This window comes from Phacochoerus africanus, chromosome X (assembly GCF_016906955.1).
Source record: "Phacochoerus africanus isolate WHEZ1 chromosome X, ROS_Pafr_v1, whole genome shotgun sequence".
NCBI lineage: Eukaryota > Metazoa > Chordata > Mammalia > Artiodactyla > Suidae > Phacochoerus > Phacochoerus africanus.
The window spans coordinates 31109422-31126569 of record NC_062560.1 but is presented as its reverse complement, the minus strand read 5'-3'; the positions used below and the strand labels follow the sequence as shown (position 1 = coordinate 31126569).

At 35.7% G+C, this 17148-nt stretch overlaps 1 protein-coding gene across 6 annotated transcripts in view; it reads left to right on the top strand.

Annotated features, from left to right (window-relative positions):
- Nucleotides 1-17148, top strand: part of DMD (dystrophin) — a 2144556-nt gene that overhangs the window by 359531 nt on the left and 1767877 nt on the right. For all 6 annotated transcript variants that reach the window (XM_047764837.1, XM_047764839.1, XM_047764840.1 and 3 more), the window contains exons 3-4: nucleotides 8054-8146; nucleotides 10127-10204. In XM_047764837.1, coding sequence (XP_047620793.1) covers nucleotides 8054-8146; nucleotides 10127-10204 — 171 coding nt within the window. The remainder of the gene's footprint in view (nucleotides 1-8053; nucleotides 8147-10126; nucleotides 10205-17148) is intronic.

Here is a 17148-nt window from a genome sequence, read left to right as displayed (position 1 = left end):
ACCACTATTGAGAGAATTATAATACTTATATTTGCTTTTATGCATACATCCTTCCTAGATTGTGACTAAAGCTACAAAAACAATGGCAATCTGTCTTTTTTTTTTTTAATCTTTTATCTTCCCGATTATTCCCAGCACCAGGCACAATAGAAAGTAGTTGAATACTGTCTGTTACATGTAGTTGAATAATTTAGCTACTCTTTCTCCTTGACACAGGAGGAAAATAAGCAAAATACTAAATCATTTATCCAAGTTCATACAGTTGTGAAATGCTAGGACTGCTTTTAAGTGAAGGCCTATTTGACCCCATATGCTATATTCTTTTTTTTTAGGGCTGCACCTGCCCTAAAGGAAGGAACCTCTCATATGTAAGTTCCCCGGCTAGGGGTTGAGTCAGAGCTGCAGCTACTGGCCTACACCACAGCCACAGCAATAAGAGATCTGAGCTGCATCTGCGACCTACACCACAGCTCACGGCAGCCCTGGATCTTTAACCCACTGAGTGAGGCCAGGGATTGAATCTGCATCCTCATGGCTACTACTTGGGTTCTTAACCCGCTGAGCCACAACAGGAACTCCAAGATGCTATATTCTTTAAGATGTAACTACATGAATCTCACATGGAAAACTTTCAATAAGTAATTGATATGCTTGAGTGGATCTCTCAGGAAATAACTGCACAAAATGCACAAGTAAAATTTTCCCTCTATTAACTACAATTTAATCCTCATCAATTTTAAGAATTATATTTATTATATGTTGATTTACAGCCTTCTAGGTTTTTAGTGTAGGGAGAGAAGCTCTTATTTAACTATTCTATCCTATGTGAATTTTGTCCTTTCTGTGTGTTTCCTGTTCCCTTGATTTGGCACTGTTATTGCCAGACCCACCTTATAGCCATGGAAGGAGAGAGAAAGTGGTTCTGACTTTCTAGTAGGTTGGGGCAGGGAATGATTAGGAAGAGGCTATGTTTTGTCACATAATTGTCCACACACAATTGCACTGCAGTGTCTTTCAGAAATTGTAGCAATGTTAATTTTACAAATAAAATTTACATGTATTATTTAAAAGCATCTTCAGATGTTCTTTGCCCATAAAATCTCATTCTACTGGATCTGAACAGCCTGAATAGCTCTTTCTCCCTCTGCATTTTGCCTGAAGCTAAGTGCTAATAGTTGACATTTCTCTAGTGAGTGTACCCATTGTGTCACAGTATTTTTTTTTTCTTTTCGAAGAATCAGAGTGTTATTTAGATGCTTTGAAATGAAGTGCTTCATCTTGCAAAACTTATACTGTACTTTTTCTGTTATAAAAGCCTCTACACGATAAAAGATATCCAACTACCATTTCCTTCACTGTCTATCTTAAGCTTAAATCATACCTTTGTGATTCAGGAAAAAAAAATGAATTTAACTTTCAGAATTTTACATTTATAGGAGATCTTTAAAGGTGATATAAGAGAATTAGCTAAATCATGGTTTGTAAGACTTCCACATATTTTAAAATAACTATTTGTGAATTATATCTAGAAATAGAAAATTACTTATAATTTTACTAATTTTTGTTTCAGGATCATTGGCACTTGAATTAATAGTGATCTGTCTAGGGAGTTCCCATGGTGGCACAGAGGCAGCAAATCTGACTAGTATCCATGAGGATACGGGTCCAATCCTTTACTCAGTGGGTTAAGGATCTGATGTTGCTATGAGCTGTGGTATAGGCCAGCAGCTTCAGCTCTGATGGACCCCTCGCCTGGGAACTTCCATATGCTGTAGGTGCAGCTCTAAAAAAGGCAATACTGATCTTTCTAATTTATAGATAAGAAAACACAGGCTGGGGTTAAGAATTCAGTTTTATTATAAAGCATATTAAAGATAGACCTGATCAGACAACAAAACATACTGACTTTTGCTTAAGCACATTTTACTTTGAAGTTTATAATAGACCATTTACAAATAATGACGATTTCTGTGAACTATTGTTGTGGCTGCTTTGAAAGTTCTAAGTGCAGTCTGGTTGAATCTTTTCTTGTATACTTAATAGTATAACATACACAATGGGTCCTAGTGATTATGTTTTACGAAGAGTTACTGCCAGGAGTTCCTGTTGTGGCTCAGCAGGTTATGGACCCCACTAGCCTCCATGAGGATACGGGTTCAAACCCTAGCCTAGCTCAGTAGGTTAAGGATCCAGTTTTAGCATGACCTGTGGTATAGTTCGCAGATGCGGCTTGGGTCCCACGATGCTGTGGCTGTAGCATAGACTGGCAGCTGCAGTTCTGATTCAATACCTACCCTGGGAACTTTCATATACCATAGGTGCAGTCCCCAAAAAAAATTAAAAAAAAGGAAATTACTGCCAAATAACATCTTCTATCTGGAGAGACTGTAAAACTCTTATATTATCTAACTTAGCTCTCAAGTTCTTCTTAGCTCCAAGGAATACCTTGAATTTTTTTTTTAAATTATCTTTGTAGCCCAGATTTTAATGCTGTTCCTGGTCTATAGAAGTTTAGAAGTATTTGACAGTGAGGAATGATGTATGCTGAATGTTGATTTTCATCTGGTAAAGCCTACTAAACATTTCAGTGATTTGCTACCCTTATTATAGAAGAAAACATGCCCCGCTGATTCATTAGACTCTTAAAACAACATTACCAGAGATAGAAATAATATAGGCAGTTTGGGGAGGAGCACTTGGACCTTCATTTATTTTCTGACATGGGCATCCCTGACATTGATCCCATAGATCAAAAGAGTTTTTTTCCCTATCTGGGGTGTTGAATGTCTTTGGTTTATCACTCTGGGTCCACTTTCCACCTTTCTCTTCCTTGGGAGGCTGAGCTCTGTGGATGATATCAGCAGACTCCCTTGCCCTCTTGCTTCCAGTTAGATTTGGCTCTTGGGAGCCTTTACAGGAGATCAGAGGAGGAACTATAAGGGCATTCTTTCACTGCAGGAGAGCAGTATTCATCACCCAGATATCAAAGCTCCTGTCAAGTGACCCTCTCTGCTCTCTCTTTGTTCAGGGTCCAGTAACCATTCTCTTTCTCTTCATCCCTATGCATCTAGGAGTGATAATTGCATGTCTCTATTACCAGTTCCAGTAGTTTCTTTATACCCTGCACTCATGTTTGTAAAACTGTCCCTTATTAACTCTCCTCAAGTTACCCAAGTCCTGCTAGGACCCTAGCACCCTCAAAGGAGAGTCCTACTCTCTGTTTCCAGGTGATGACATTTAATAGGAAGGAGAAAGGGGGGGAATGTGATTAGAGTTTATAGAGCATTTCCTATGCCAGGAGACATGCTGGACTCCCTTATATTTATTAACTCATTTAATTCCCATACTAATACTCTGAAGTTGACCACTTCTGTTGGTTTGAGCTGAACATTCCAAGGAGAATTTAGAAAAATAATTTGGAATAAATTAATGATTGCGGACATTTATCGAGTGTACCTTAGAACAAGCACTTTTCTAAGTGCATTGAAATATTCAGAGCATTATCATTACAAGTTAGGTAATAGTACATCCTTTTCTTTTTTTTTTTTTTTACACATGATAAAAGGTAATACATAGAGATTAAGTTACTTACTCATATCACACAGCTGAAACATGGCAGAGCTGGGGTTTGAACCAAGGCATTCTGTGTGTAGAGAGAATATTCTTACTCACTGTTTTATAGCACTTCCTTCTGCTGTGTAAAACATATTTCACCAGTGGAAATTTTCTTTCTTCCCAAATTCTCTCTGCCAAAATCTTGTGCCTTTCAGTCATTGGTTTCCTAAAATGAAATATGAAACCAGCATTATTCTTCTGTTTTTAAGGGACACCTTTGAAGGCAAAACTAATCTGTGGTGCTCAAAATCAGTAGAGAAGTCATCCTTGAAAGGGCTAATACACAGAAGAGGGTGTGAGGAAGTTCTGAGGATGCTGCTCATATTCTTTTCTCCATTGGGGTGATGATAATATGAATGTGTTCAGTTTGTGAAGATTCACTGAGCTAACATTTAAGATATGTGTACTTTCCTATATATATATATATATATATATATATATATATATATATATAATACCTCAATAAAATTCTTATAAAATACTTTTTACAATCCATGCTTAAGAAAACAATCATCTATGAAAATTGACTATTTTGGGGGGAAAAATGTAATTGTAATGTATACATGTAAGGATAACCTGACCCCCTTGCTGTACAGTGGGAAAATAAAAAATAAATAAATAAATAAATAAAATAAAATAAAAATAAAAAAATTGACTATTTATCTACAATGGGTTGCATTATTTTTATGGTCATTAGCATTTATTAATAAATTTTGAATAAATTTTGCACTCATTTTTGGTGTTTCTCTTGCTCTTGATGTTTCTAATATCTGAGGTTCAGAAACACAGAAAAGTATCTTGACTTTCTTAGCAACAGAGAGGGCCAGAGGCTGACCTTTCTGTAACCAGAAGGCCATGTTAAATTATTCCTGTGCTCTTTACCTTTTATTGGAACATGGTATTGATCTCTCCATATTTTCAGATTAAAAAACTGATACAACTCTGAAGAGTGAGAAGCAATTTAAATATTTTCAAATTCCTTTCAGTCCCTTTCTCAATTTTTTTACTTAGGTTTTTTTCACTCTGTTTATTCCACTTACCAATCAATCTATCTGAGTTTCTTTTTGATATAAATAAATTGATGTAAATACAGAATATCTTTGTATTTCTAACAATGATCTAGAAGGATTGTTATCTCATTTTACTGACTTTCATCTTGATATTTGGTTTAGGAAGGAGGAAGACAATATGTAAGTGAATGTAGGAAACTGCTAAGTAATACCCAAATTTCACTTTTTAAAGAAATATTAGTCATGAAAGGGATTGAAGGCAGAGAGCCACAGGGTCATATAGCCCAAGGTGCATTTAGTGTTTTGTGTGTTTTATAAAATAATTTTCATATACTTGAAAAGAAGGCCATTAAAGACAGGGACTTTTTAAAGAAATAGTACTATTTTCATGATGTGTCACTTGCAACAAAAAGACATGGTAGATGTCTTTCACATAAGATGAAAAGGGAGGAAGACAAAAGAAGATTTAATTAAAGGTAAGCAAAAGAGCAGCAACAAAAAAAGATAAAGAGCCTGAAGGCTCTGAATGTTTTCCCTGTGCCACCAAGATTTACAAGTATTAGTAATTGAATATGAAGGGATGTCCTCTGTCCTTGACTTTCATTCTTACAGAGGTACAAACTAAGAGAAAATGGAACACATTGTATGTGAGCTCTGCATTTTCTGGTAGATTCAATAATTAACTGTAGTTGTATTTCTATCTAGTACTTGGTCAGAGGAAGAGAAGCCAAGGAATAATAAAATAAAACAGAAAAAAAAATCATCCTATATTTATTGAGTACCTACTCCTTGCCAAGTCTGTACAACACACCTACACTGTTTCATTTATGCCTCAGAGGCTTAAGACTCTGATGTGGTATTATTTCAATCCCCATTTTACTAATGAATAAATTGTGCCTCAGAAACACTAAGTTACTTGCCCGAGACCGTGTAGCTAGTGAATAGGAGACTTGGGTTGGAAAAATCAACTATTTCTGCCCTGGAAATGTGTGCTGCTTTTGCTACATCATACCTATAATGCTACAGAATAAGGGAGTTGAATCTAGGAAGGAAACGAAAATCATTCAAGAGAAAAAAGATATTTTGCTTTCCCTGGGGTATTCATACCTCAGTAGGAATAAAACTAAATACTTGAACATCCATGAAGTTACGGGCTAAATATTGTACATTTCACTGAGCATCACTTTAATTAGACCATAGGAGGGGAAATTTCAGGCAAAATGCTTGAAATTACTTTTAAGTTAAACATACATAAGAGAGGAAGACAAAAATCTACATGAATTCTTAACCTAAAAGATATGCTTTCAGGAGTCCCCGCTGTGGCACAATGGGTTAATGATCTGGTTCAATCCCCAGCCCAGCACAGTGGATTAAGGATCTAGCGTTGCTGCAGCTGTGGTGCTCAGATTCGATACCTGGCCTGGGGAACTTCCATTATGTTGTGGGTGTGGCCAAGAAAAACCAAACAAAACAAGAAAACCCATATGCTTTCACAGAAATTTTGAACCTGCAGTCACTATGTACTTTATACTGCCAGACTGTGGGTAAATAATTCCTGTCTCATCTGCTAGAAAGATACTTTAGTGGAACATTTTGAGAAGCATTCTATTAGAGATTGTGGTGGATATAGCAAATATAAACTGGATTTCAACTGATTGTATGAGTTTGAAAGTTATATATCATTCCAGGAACCACTTTTTTTCTCTATTACTTCACTACTTTCTAGGTGCCCCAACTAGTTGTGTCTGAAGTCATCTATTTAACTTATAATCCCTCCCTCCCTTTCTATTATATTTGATTCCAATTTAAAAGGGAGAATTATAAAATATCCTGGTCTGTGTGCATAAATGTGTATCAAAGCAAGATCCTGTTTGCCTTGTCTACCTTTTTCTAGGCTCCTTGCCCAAAAGTATAAGCTTTCTAGCCCCCATATCTTCAATGCTAGATGATCCTTAAAGCCTTGGGGTTCATGCTTTATTCTTTGCCAAAGACTTACTCCTTTTCAAGTCCCTGTGCTTCTCGAATGAACAGTTTGCCACCCACATCCTTCCTGGTTTGACAGACTTTATTATCTGTCTATCTATCTAGATATATATTTTTAATAAGAGCAAGCATTTCTATCAACTCCCTACATTTTGTTTTCTTCAAAACTTGACACATGTCAGTGTGCAATATTGTCTTTGTCCATAAGTTTAGAAGCCACGCACTTCTCAGATGCATCTAAAATTGGGCTCCTGAAAACAAAAATAGAATTTTCAATGCATTATAGACCTTCGACAAATGTAATGGTTCATGAAAATGACACTGTTATTTTAAGACTTACCTGTACATTTTAAGTAGTAAAGATACTTTTTTAAAAATTCTAGTATCTTAGCATTTTGTAGTTTCTTTTCCCCTTGGAATTTTTAATCAGAACTATTTGAGTAGAATTTAAAAAGAATAATTTACAGCTGTCTTTGTCAAAGCACATATATGGCTCTGATTTGACCTCTAGCCTGGGTGCAGCCCTAAAAAGCAAAGAAATAAAATATTCAAAAGATAATCAAATGGAAGGAGGAAAGAGCCAAGGAAGCAGCATGATAAAATAAAAAGAACATGAGCACCAGAAGTTAGATCTGGGCCAAAATCTTGGTTTTATCATCATCTGGTTTTGTAAAAAAGGGTCACATGTTCAACCTCTTTGTCTCATCTAGGATGAAAATACTAATGCTAATCTCACAGAAATGTCACAAAAATCATAAGATCCATTCATTAAGTGGAGTGTTTCTCATGAATATTTTCTCCAAAAATATTAGATATTAGTGGCTATTATTTTTCCTCAATATAATTCCCAAGTAAAGAAATGAAAAAAATAGATGGAAAAGCTTTCACTGGCCTATTTCAACTTATTTTGAATCATATCTTTCTAAACTTGGAGCCATCCAATATGAGTATACACTATTTTGAGACAGCATGCAAAATGTATATGTGGAGAAAGCATGTTTTATGGTTGAAGTATGGTGAACCCTCTATGATTATGTATTATATTTCCAAGTACACAAAGTGGTTAAATCTTATGTACCCACCTAGGGCAAATTATTTGTGGTCTTTGTTTCTTTGTGTAGAACTGCCCAACTGCCTGATAATTTAAATATTTTTCTCTCCCTCATAAAGCTAGCATTCAACAAATTGAGTTAATTTAGATCCATTAGGTTATAGATCTCTAACTCTTGATATTGAGAGAAATATTTAAGTAGATTTGACTTAAAGGAGATTTATTGTTTTTTGTTTTTTACTTGGAGGTTTTCTTTCCATTCATCACCTTTGGTAGATCGAGAATTAGACACATTCAATATTCTTCAACATAGCTTTAAATTTTAAAAGCCATAATCACAGAAATGGATCACTGGAAACATGCTTTATTTAATTCAGTATATTTCTTATTTCAGTTTGGGAAGCAGCACATAGAAAACCTCTTCAATGACCTGCAGGATGGGAGACGCCTCCTAGACCTTCTTGAAGGCCTGACAGGGCAAAAACTGGTATGTGACTTACAGTGTTTATAAGAAATTTCATATTAACCTCACAAGGATTTCAGACCAGAAACAAACTCATTATAGTTTTTTATGAGATATAGTAAAATCCATCAAATTTACTAATTTCTAATTTAAGTAGCAATAGAAGACCTATTCCTGCATGAAACAATCTTGCAATATTATTTTTATTTTGGCATCTTCTGTCATATCCCAAACAAAAAGATGAAATTTTCAGTACTATGATTTATATTATTTAATAGATATTCTCTCTTATTATTTGGTATCTTTGTTCTTGAATGACCTTTTAAATTTAATTTTATTGATATATTTAGTCCTTTGTCTTTTTTTCTTCCAGTTTTATTGAGATACAGCTGACATACAGCACTGTACAAGTTTAAGGTGTGCAGGGTGATGTTGACTTATATATATCATGAAATGGTTATCCCGATAAGTTTAGTGAACATCCATCATCTCATCTAGATACAAAATCAAAGAAATAGGAAAAAAATTTCCTTTTGATGAGAATTCTTAGGATTTAAGAACTCTAAACATAAGATAGGAAAAATGGGGAGTTGCTGTTCAATAGGTATAAAGTTTCAGTCATGCAAGATGAATAAATTCCTGAAATCTGCTATACAATATTGTGCCTGTAGTTAACAGTATTGTATTGTGCAGTTAAAATTGTTTTTGGAGAGTGGGTTTCATTTTAGGAGTAAATACAGCAGGAGTCATAATGGTAGAAATTCTAAAAATCCACAAATGAATGAGTTAATCCATATATTATAATCCACTATGCAAACATTAGTTCACAAATTACAGGACAAGATAAGAATTTTGGGATTGAGGGTGAAGGTTAGAGAGCCAGAGATGATTGGGATTTTGAGCTTCAGTGACTAAGGCAAGGCTGTTGATATTAATAATTTCATTTAAGCTTATTTGGCATTATAGAATTTTGCCAGGCTCAAATCTCTCTTAAACTTTCCTAAAAAGTGTGGGAATTAACTTATCAGTCTTACTAGCAAATGTCCTTATCCATGCTGATTTTTCTTAGGGATCATACAACTGGGCATGAATAAAGGAGAGATGGTAACCAAAATTACTTTGATGAAGAAAAAATGCTATTGATCCTGGAAAATTTTTACCAAAAGTCCAGACTTTTGTTCAACTCCTCCAAAAGAATTTGGGTGAGGAACAGAAAACACAAAGGAAAAATAAATACACATATACACACTGAAGCTGAGGAACAAGCAAACAAAGAAGCAGTTTATTCAGGGGAGAAGCAAAGTTAAATGCTCAGAGAAGAGTGTGGGCCTCCTAGTGAGCGAGGGGTGCGCCACAGGGTTTTTTGATCCCCTTTTAATCTTATTTTTAGCCCTTTGAATGGGTGGGGGTCTTTTGATTAGGGGTGGAATATTTATTGAGAGGAGGGTTGAGGCCTGGATTGCACCAGGTTGAATCAGCTTCTGGTACTGTGCATCCAACTCCTGAAGCCACTGTACATGCACTCTAAGAGAATTCTCCCTTAAATTTTCCCTTACTATTTGAGTGCCACACATGGAAGGTCATTCAGAGTCATCAGCAATCTGTGCATTTTATTGTGCATGCTCCATGGTCTTCATGGTGAGAGTTTCTTGCTCAGATGCTACGTACGGAGTTTCGGCCTTAGTTGCCACTCCTCCATGTGTCATGGCCTCATTAAGTGCAAAACAAGGAGGTGGCTTTGGCTGACGCCTAATGCCTATACATGAGGTGGTGGTTCTTGGGCCTGGACCTGTCTGTCCTGCCTCACTCTCCGTTTTCATGAGGAGTGGTTGATTCATGCTAAGAAATTCCTATGACAAGGACAATTAACCATAAGTACTTAAATTCATGATATTAATGCCTCACGGCCTGTGTTCATTTAAAGTGAAATGTATAAATTCTTTCTTTTCTGGAAGATTTTCCTTTTCTTGCTGGGCAGTTAATGTTGTTTCATTTTGTTTTCAGCCAAAAGAAAAAGGATCCACAAGAGTTCATGCCCTGAACAATGTCAACAAAGCACTGCAGGTCTTGCAGAAAAATAATGTAAGTGGAGCCCTGGACATGCCATGAGACAGCATGCTTAATGTTTGAGTGAGGGCTTTGGCCCCAAATACAGAGAAAGCATCTCAAGTTCTCTTACAAATCAAAGCAATTCTTATTAAGAGCACGTATTCTAGTTCAAGTGTGTCTGCTTGTGGCTAATGTGATTCAGGAAGTAAATGCACCAGGGGCAGGGAAAGGTGTGACCTAGACCTGATTGGCCACTTCATGTTTTTTTCAGATTCTATGTGGTGCAGTTATATTTGGAGGACAGATTAAGTGCTGTGGTAAACTCAGTTCTTTACAGCAGTGTTCCGTGCAACAAATGACTTTTACTTGACTGGCTATAGCTTTTTTAGGTATAAAGTATGCTCACACACGATGATGATTAAGTTTGTTTGAATTAAGCCAACATTTATAACACATTCAAGTAAGAAACTTACACAGAAAAATCACTATTTCAACTCAGCCTAAGAGCTGCAAATTTGTTTTCTGTTCTATGTTTGATTTAGTTTAACTAGAAGAAAATACATGTGTGGTATCAGAAAAAATCAACAATCGTACCTAAACAAGTATGTAGAATAAAGGAGTTCTTATCTCGTCAGAGTGACTTTGAGATTCCTCCCCTCTATCTTGACATTGGAGGCAGCCCTCCTTATTAACTTCCTATAATCTTTCTAATCAACCAATAGATTTACTAGGCACTTTTAGTAGCTTCCTAATTACATTATGTCTCTCTTTCAAGGATAAATTCAAATAATTGATCCCATACTCTTGAAATAACCATAATTAGTGATAGATCAGTAATGACATATATTCCCCTAAATATTGCTCAGCTCATCTGGCAGGGAGAGGACATCATTCTGGAAATAGAAGTAAAAGCTGTGCAGCAATTGGTCAATTTTATGAAAGGCTATTGTCATATTTAACCCATAGAAATTATTTTACAGAAACATATTTTTTATTATTTTCCTGGAGTGATTAACTCTATATTTTCAAATTTTCTGCATCAGAATAACATAGTCTACGGAATATATGCCTTATTATTAGTCCTATAGAAGCTTTTGAAAAATAAGTGTCATATAGACTAAGAGAAGGTTTTAATAATATTAAGCACTTGCACAAAGAAAATGTCTTTTTATGAAACTGACATGCTACCTACTGTACTAATGAGGCACATAGAAAATGTCTTTTTAAATATCAATTCCCTATATTCCATTATGAAATATAAGAGCAAAAAAAACCACAGAAAATTCAAAGAATTATTAGACTCAATCTATTTGAAGTAGTTGAGCTTTTCCCACCAAAAAAAGGTCACATTAAAACATAGGCTGGTGGATCTTTTCTAAAGTAGTGGATTAAGATAGCCATAGATCCTTTTTGATAAGAGGTTTTTTTTTTTCACATAACTGATTATAAATTATGAATTTATGGGGTTTTCTGAATGCATTATAACTTTTAATTTCACAATTCTCAATATAGGCCCAGAAGAAATCCTGGCAATAAAATAGAAAAACCATAAAATAAAATCTCTGTAACTTTGAGAATAACCTCATATTTCTTAGATGTGAAACCAAAGGCATGATTCAAAAAAAATTCATCAAAATTATGAGTTGTTCTTATGTTCTAGATATGTCTTTTATGTATTGCAGATATATTTTCCTTCTTTGCGGATTAAAAATTTAACTTACTTCATCTTTTTATGAAGAGAGGTTCTTTGTTTTGATGTAGCTCATTTTTATAAACTTTCACTTTATAATTTCATGTCCTGTTTAAGGAATTTTTGCCAGTGGAAAGCCATTGTGCTGTTACATTTTGTTGTTACCCCTATAAGTTTTGCTATTTTAAAATTTTAATTTAGTTCATTATTTCACCTGGAAATGACTGATTATTGTGTGTGATATGAGAAACGGGTTAAGATTTAGGTTACTATTTTCACTTGGAATCTAAATGACAACACTATTAACAAAGAATGTTGTTTGCCCATTGATCTCCAGTACTAAGTGTGTCATAAATTTTTTTCAATACACATGTAGTTTGCTTCTGGACTTTAGTTCATTTCCATTGTCCTATTTGTCTATACCTGCATGGATACCATACCATATGGAATACTGTAGTTTTATAATCTTGTCTGCTGGTCTGGGTTCTCCCACTTTTTTCTTGTTTTATATTTTCTGGCTATTTGGCCATTTGTATTTCTATGTTCATTTTACAATCATCTTTTTAATTTCCACATAAATCTTCTTTTGAATATAATGAACATTAAGTCTATAGATCACTTTTGGAGGAAATGACACCTTTACACTATTGATTTTATCAGGTTTCTTCTAATTTTTTCTTCTATAGTTCATGTTTTTAGTTTTAGGTTTCATTGAATAAAAAAAAATCCATTGAAAAAAATGGACAACGAACTTTAACAAGGACTTCATAAAAGAGGATTTTTCAGATGTTCCAGAATAATATGAAAATGTGTTTAACCAGACTATCAATTGGGGATATTAAAATTACAATGGGAGTTCCCCTCGTGGTGCAGTGGTTGACGAATCCGACTAGGAACCATGAGGTTGCAGGTTCGATCCCTGCCCTTGCTCAGTGGGTTAAGGATCCACCGTTGCTGTGAGCTGTGGTGTAGGTCGTAGACGCGGCTCGGATCCTGCATTGCTGTGGCTCTGGCGTAGGCCGGTGGCTATAGCTCGGATTAGACCCCTAGCCTGGGAACCTCCATATGCCGCTGGAGCGGCCCAAGAAATGGCATAAAGACAAAAAAAAAAAAATTACAATGAGCTACCAATACAAACTCACAAAAATGGTTGAAATTAGATTCATAATGCCAAGTGTAGATGAGGGTATAGAATAACTTGAACTCTCACAACTAACTGGTGTAAATGCAAATCAGACAATCGCTGAAAATAGTTTGGCATTATATAATAACTATGATGAAAATGTACAGTTTCTATGACCCAACAATTTCATTCCTTGGCTCATAACAGAAATACATAACAGTGTTTGCCAAAAGACTCAGATATATGTATGAATGTTTAAGAAGTGAGACACAAAAGTATACCTATTTTTTTTTTATTTTATAATGATTTTTATTTTTTCCATTACAGCTGGTTTACAGTGTTCTGTCAATTTTCTAAAGTATGGCAAGGTGACCTGGTCAGACGTACATGTATACATTCTTTTTTCTCACATTATCATGCTCCACCATAAGTGACTAGATATAGTTCCCAATGCTATACTGCAGGATCTCATTGCTTATCCACTCCAAAGGCAATAGTTTGCATCTATTAACCCCAAATTACCAGTCCATCCCACTCCCTCCGCCTCCCCTTTGGCAACCACAAGTCTGTTCTCCATGTCCATGGTTTTCTTTTCTGTGGAAAGCTTCATTTGTACTATATATTAGATCCCAGATATAAGTTATATAATACGGTATTTGTCTTTCCCTACTACATTTTTTAAGTTTCAAAAATAGGCAAAATGATTCCATGGGTTTAAAAATCAGAAGACTGTTTAGATTTTAGAATGCAGGATGGAATCTTTTGAGGTGTTGAAGATATTCCATGTTTTGACCTGGTAATTTTTACACAGGTGCATTTGCTTTAAGGAGAAGATTGATACCTTAGTTTCTCTATCCAATCCTCTAATATTATGTCAGTAGTACTCATTGGTTGAACTCAAACAGAAGCCAGAGGGTAAGAGATTCTGGATGATGGAGTCATCTCAGACTAGGTGATCATCTCAAAGATGTGAAGAATGTGGGAGGGAGAGCAAACAGAGAAAACCCAGCACTATAGATAGCTCTATTTATTTATTTTTTCCTATCAGAAGATTTGGGAAGCTCTAAATTGAGAGCCCTAATGTTGGATAGGGTGCAACCTTGCTGAGTGTACCGGAAGACATTCACTTTTTTTTTTTTTTGGCTTTTTAGATCTGCACCCGCTGTATATGGATATTCCTGGCTAGGGGTTGAATCGGAGCTGCCGCTGCTGGCCTAAGCCATATCCACAGCCACAGCAACTCAGGATCCGAGCCACATTTGTGACCTATGTCACAGCTCATGGCAGTGCTGGATCCTTAACCCACTGAGCAGGGCCAGGGAGCGAACCTGCGTCCTCATGGATACTAGTCAGATTCATTTCTGCCGAGCCACGATGGGAACTCTGCCATTCACTTTTGAAGCTATACCACCTCCCCATTCGCTGACAGGGTGTAGAAGTGGTTTCTGGCTAGTTTGGGAACCAGCTGAAATCATGCTCTTTCCCATGCTTCCAGGGAACAACAGGGTCAGAAAAGAAAGACAGACTAAGAGTTACCTCTAACTTCTTGCCTACTACAAAACGTACTATAGGCATAGGAGAAGATAAATATATAAAAAAAAATTTCTGGCATACATGCAAATAAAAAACAGATAATATATCAGGATGCAGTAAAAATTTCATTAAACATATAAAAAGGAGAACTTTTAAAGTGCCAAATAGTTAATAATAATATAACACTAGAAATTAACAATACTTTTAAAAATTCAATTTGATTAATTTAAAATGTGTAAGAAACCAAGAGTACAAATTAACGTTTGTGTAGGAAAAAGCATTCCCTGAGAAAACCCATGAGAAATGTCCCCGGTTCTTTCTACCCAGAAGTTCAATTTTTGTCTTGGCCTTTATCTTCATTAAAAAAAAAAAAAAAAAAAAATTGGGGAGTTCCCGTCGTGGCGCAGTGGTTGATGAATCTGACTAGGAACCATGAGGTTGCGGGTTCTGTCCCTGGCCTTGCTCAGTGGGTTAAGGATCCGGCGTTGCCGTGAGCTGTGATGTAGCTCGCAGACGCGGCTTGGATCTGGTGTTGCTGTGGCTCTGGCACAGGCCGGTGGCTACAGCTCCGATTCAACCCCTAGCCTGGGAACCTCCATATGCCGTGAGAGCGGCCTAAGAAAATGGCAAAACAAAAGGAAAAAAAAATAAGTTTTCAACCGTATATGTTACAAAAAGAAAAAAAATCCTCTAAGGAAAGTAGGTAGTAAAAGATAAATGAAGACATAAATGAATTAGGAAAAAGAAACACTGGATAAATTTAAGAGCTTAGTTCTTTGTAATAAAATAATAAAATAATCTCATAAATTCAATCATAAAAACAGAGGAAAATAAAGCAAACGTATATAATTTTAACACAGAAAATTTTAAAAATAAGTACAAGAGATAAAGAAACCAGAAGTGGAATCTATGCAGAACTATATATTGGTTATTAAAAAAAACAATTAAGTGGATTATACTCTATTTAAAATCATAAACTGCAAGAATTAACATAATGGGATATAGAGTACCTTAATCACTAACCAAAGGAACTTAAGAAAGCATATAACACAACTAAACAAAACTTTTACAAAGACTTCTGAGACCAACTGAACCAGTAGTAAGTTGATTCAACTTTTAAGAAATTGATAACAGCTTGGGGGGGGTGGCCTCCCAATTCTATAAATCTATTCACAAACCTAATTTTGAAAATCACCTGAAAAAAAACTAATCCATTTGTTGTTAAAGGGGTATTAGAAACTTTCTTTCTTTCTTTGCAGTGGCGGGGGAGGGTGGCTGCACCCACAGCATAGGGAAGTTCATAGGCTGTGACCTACACCACAGCTGCCACAACACTGCTCCTTAACCCATGGCGCCACAGTGGGAACTCCAGAAATTTCCTTTTGAAAAGATACTTGTGGTAGTTTCAAGATCTTCTTAGGTCAAGTTCATTTTGTCTTCTTCCTCCTTTCCTAGAGCCTTCTCCAATTTGGCCTATTCCTCTGTCCTAAATGACTACTTTTAGAATGGTCCCTAGTTCTAAACTAGCAACTCAATTTGACCTTGTGCTTCAGTTTCCTTTCTTTTCTCTGTCTTGACTTCTTTCTCTTCTCACTTAAATGACACTCACAGATTTGCTTTGTACAGCTCAGACACCACATTTATGTTCTGATTTACATTCTCTCTGGTGGCTGTTTTAGCATGAAGTTTTCTTTCCTATCAATAATTTATTTTTGAAAACCACTTATTGAAAAGGAAGTACCTGTAAGTGCTGTGATTCCTTTGTCACAATATTTGCTGAGAGAAAAGCTCTTTGTAATAAAGTTGGCTGTGGTTTTAAAAAGCAAACAAAAGAAAGAACAAAATCCTGTGAAAGAGGGAATGACTCTACCGAGTGGTTATGCTTGTCTACACACCAGCTCAACATAAAAATGTATCCATAGCTTCCATTTATCTGTGACTTGTTGAAGGTAGATAGCGCAAATTTCAGATAATATAGAAACATCTCTCATACTGCCATTCTCTCATCCCTTTATCTTTTTCCACTCTTATTTGTGGGCAGTCTCCTTTACCAGACATTCTGAATTCCGTTTTTTAACTCAATCCACTCTCAGATGAAAAGAAATATTTAATGAGCCATTTAAGCTTGTTTATTGATAGATTTTTCCCCTTGATATAATTAAATTCCAACCAATGAGTTTCTGCTAATACAAATTTGCATGTTTAATCATTTTATGTAAAGTTGAATAATGATTGATTTTTTCACTGGTAAAAAATTTAGCCATTAAAAATCTGGTAGAAAAATAAATAAAAATAAAAAATAAAAAAAAATAAGGGAGTTCCCATTGTGGTGCAGTGGAAATTAATCCAACTAGTATCCATGAGGATGCAGTTTCGCTCTCTGGCCTCACTCAGTAAGTGGAGGATCCTACGTTGCTATGGCTGTGGCATAGGCTGGCAGCTGTAGATACGAACTTCCATATGCCTTGAGTGCAGCCCTAAAAAGCAAAAAAGCAAAAAAAAAAATCTGGTGGGGAGATTTAACTACCTGTGGTGTTTTTAACTGTCCTCCAGATGCACTGATAACTCTCTTCCATTCATTGGTTGATCCCAGTTTGCTTTCCCTCTTCTTCCATACCAAGATTTCCATGT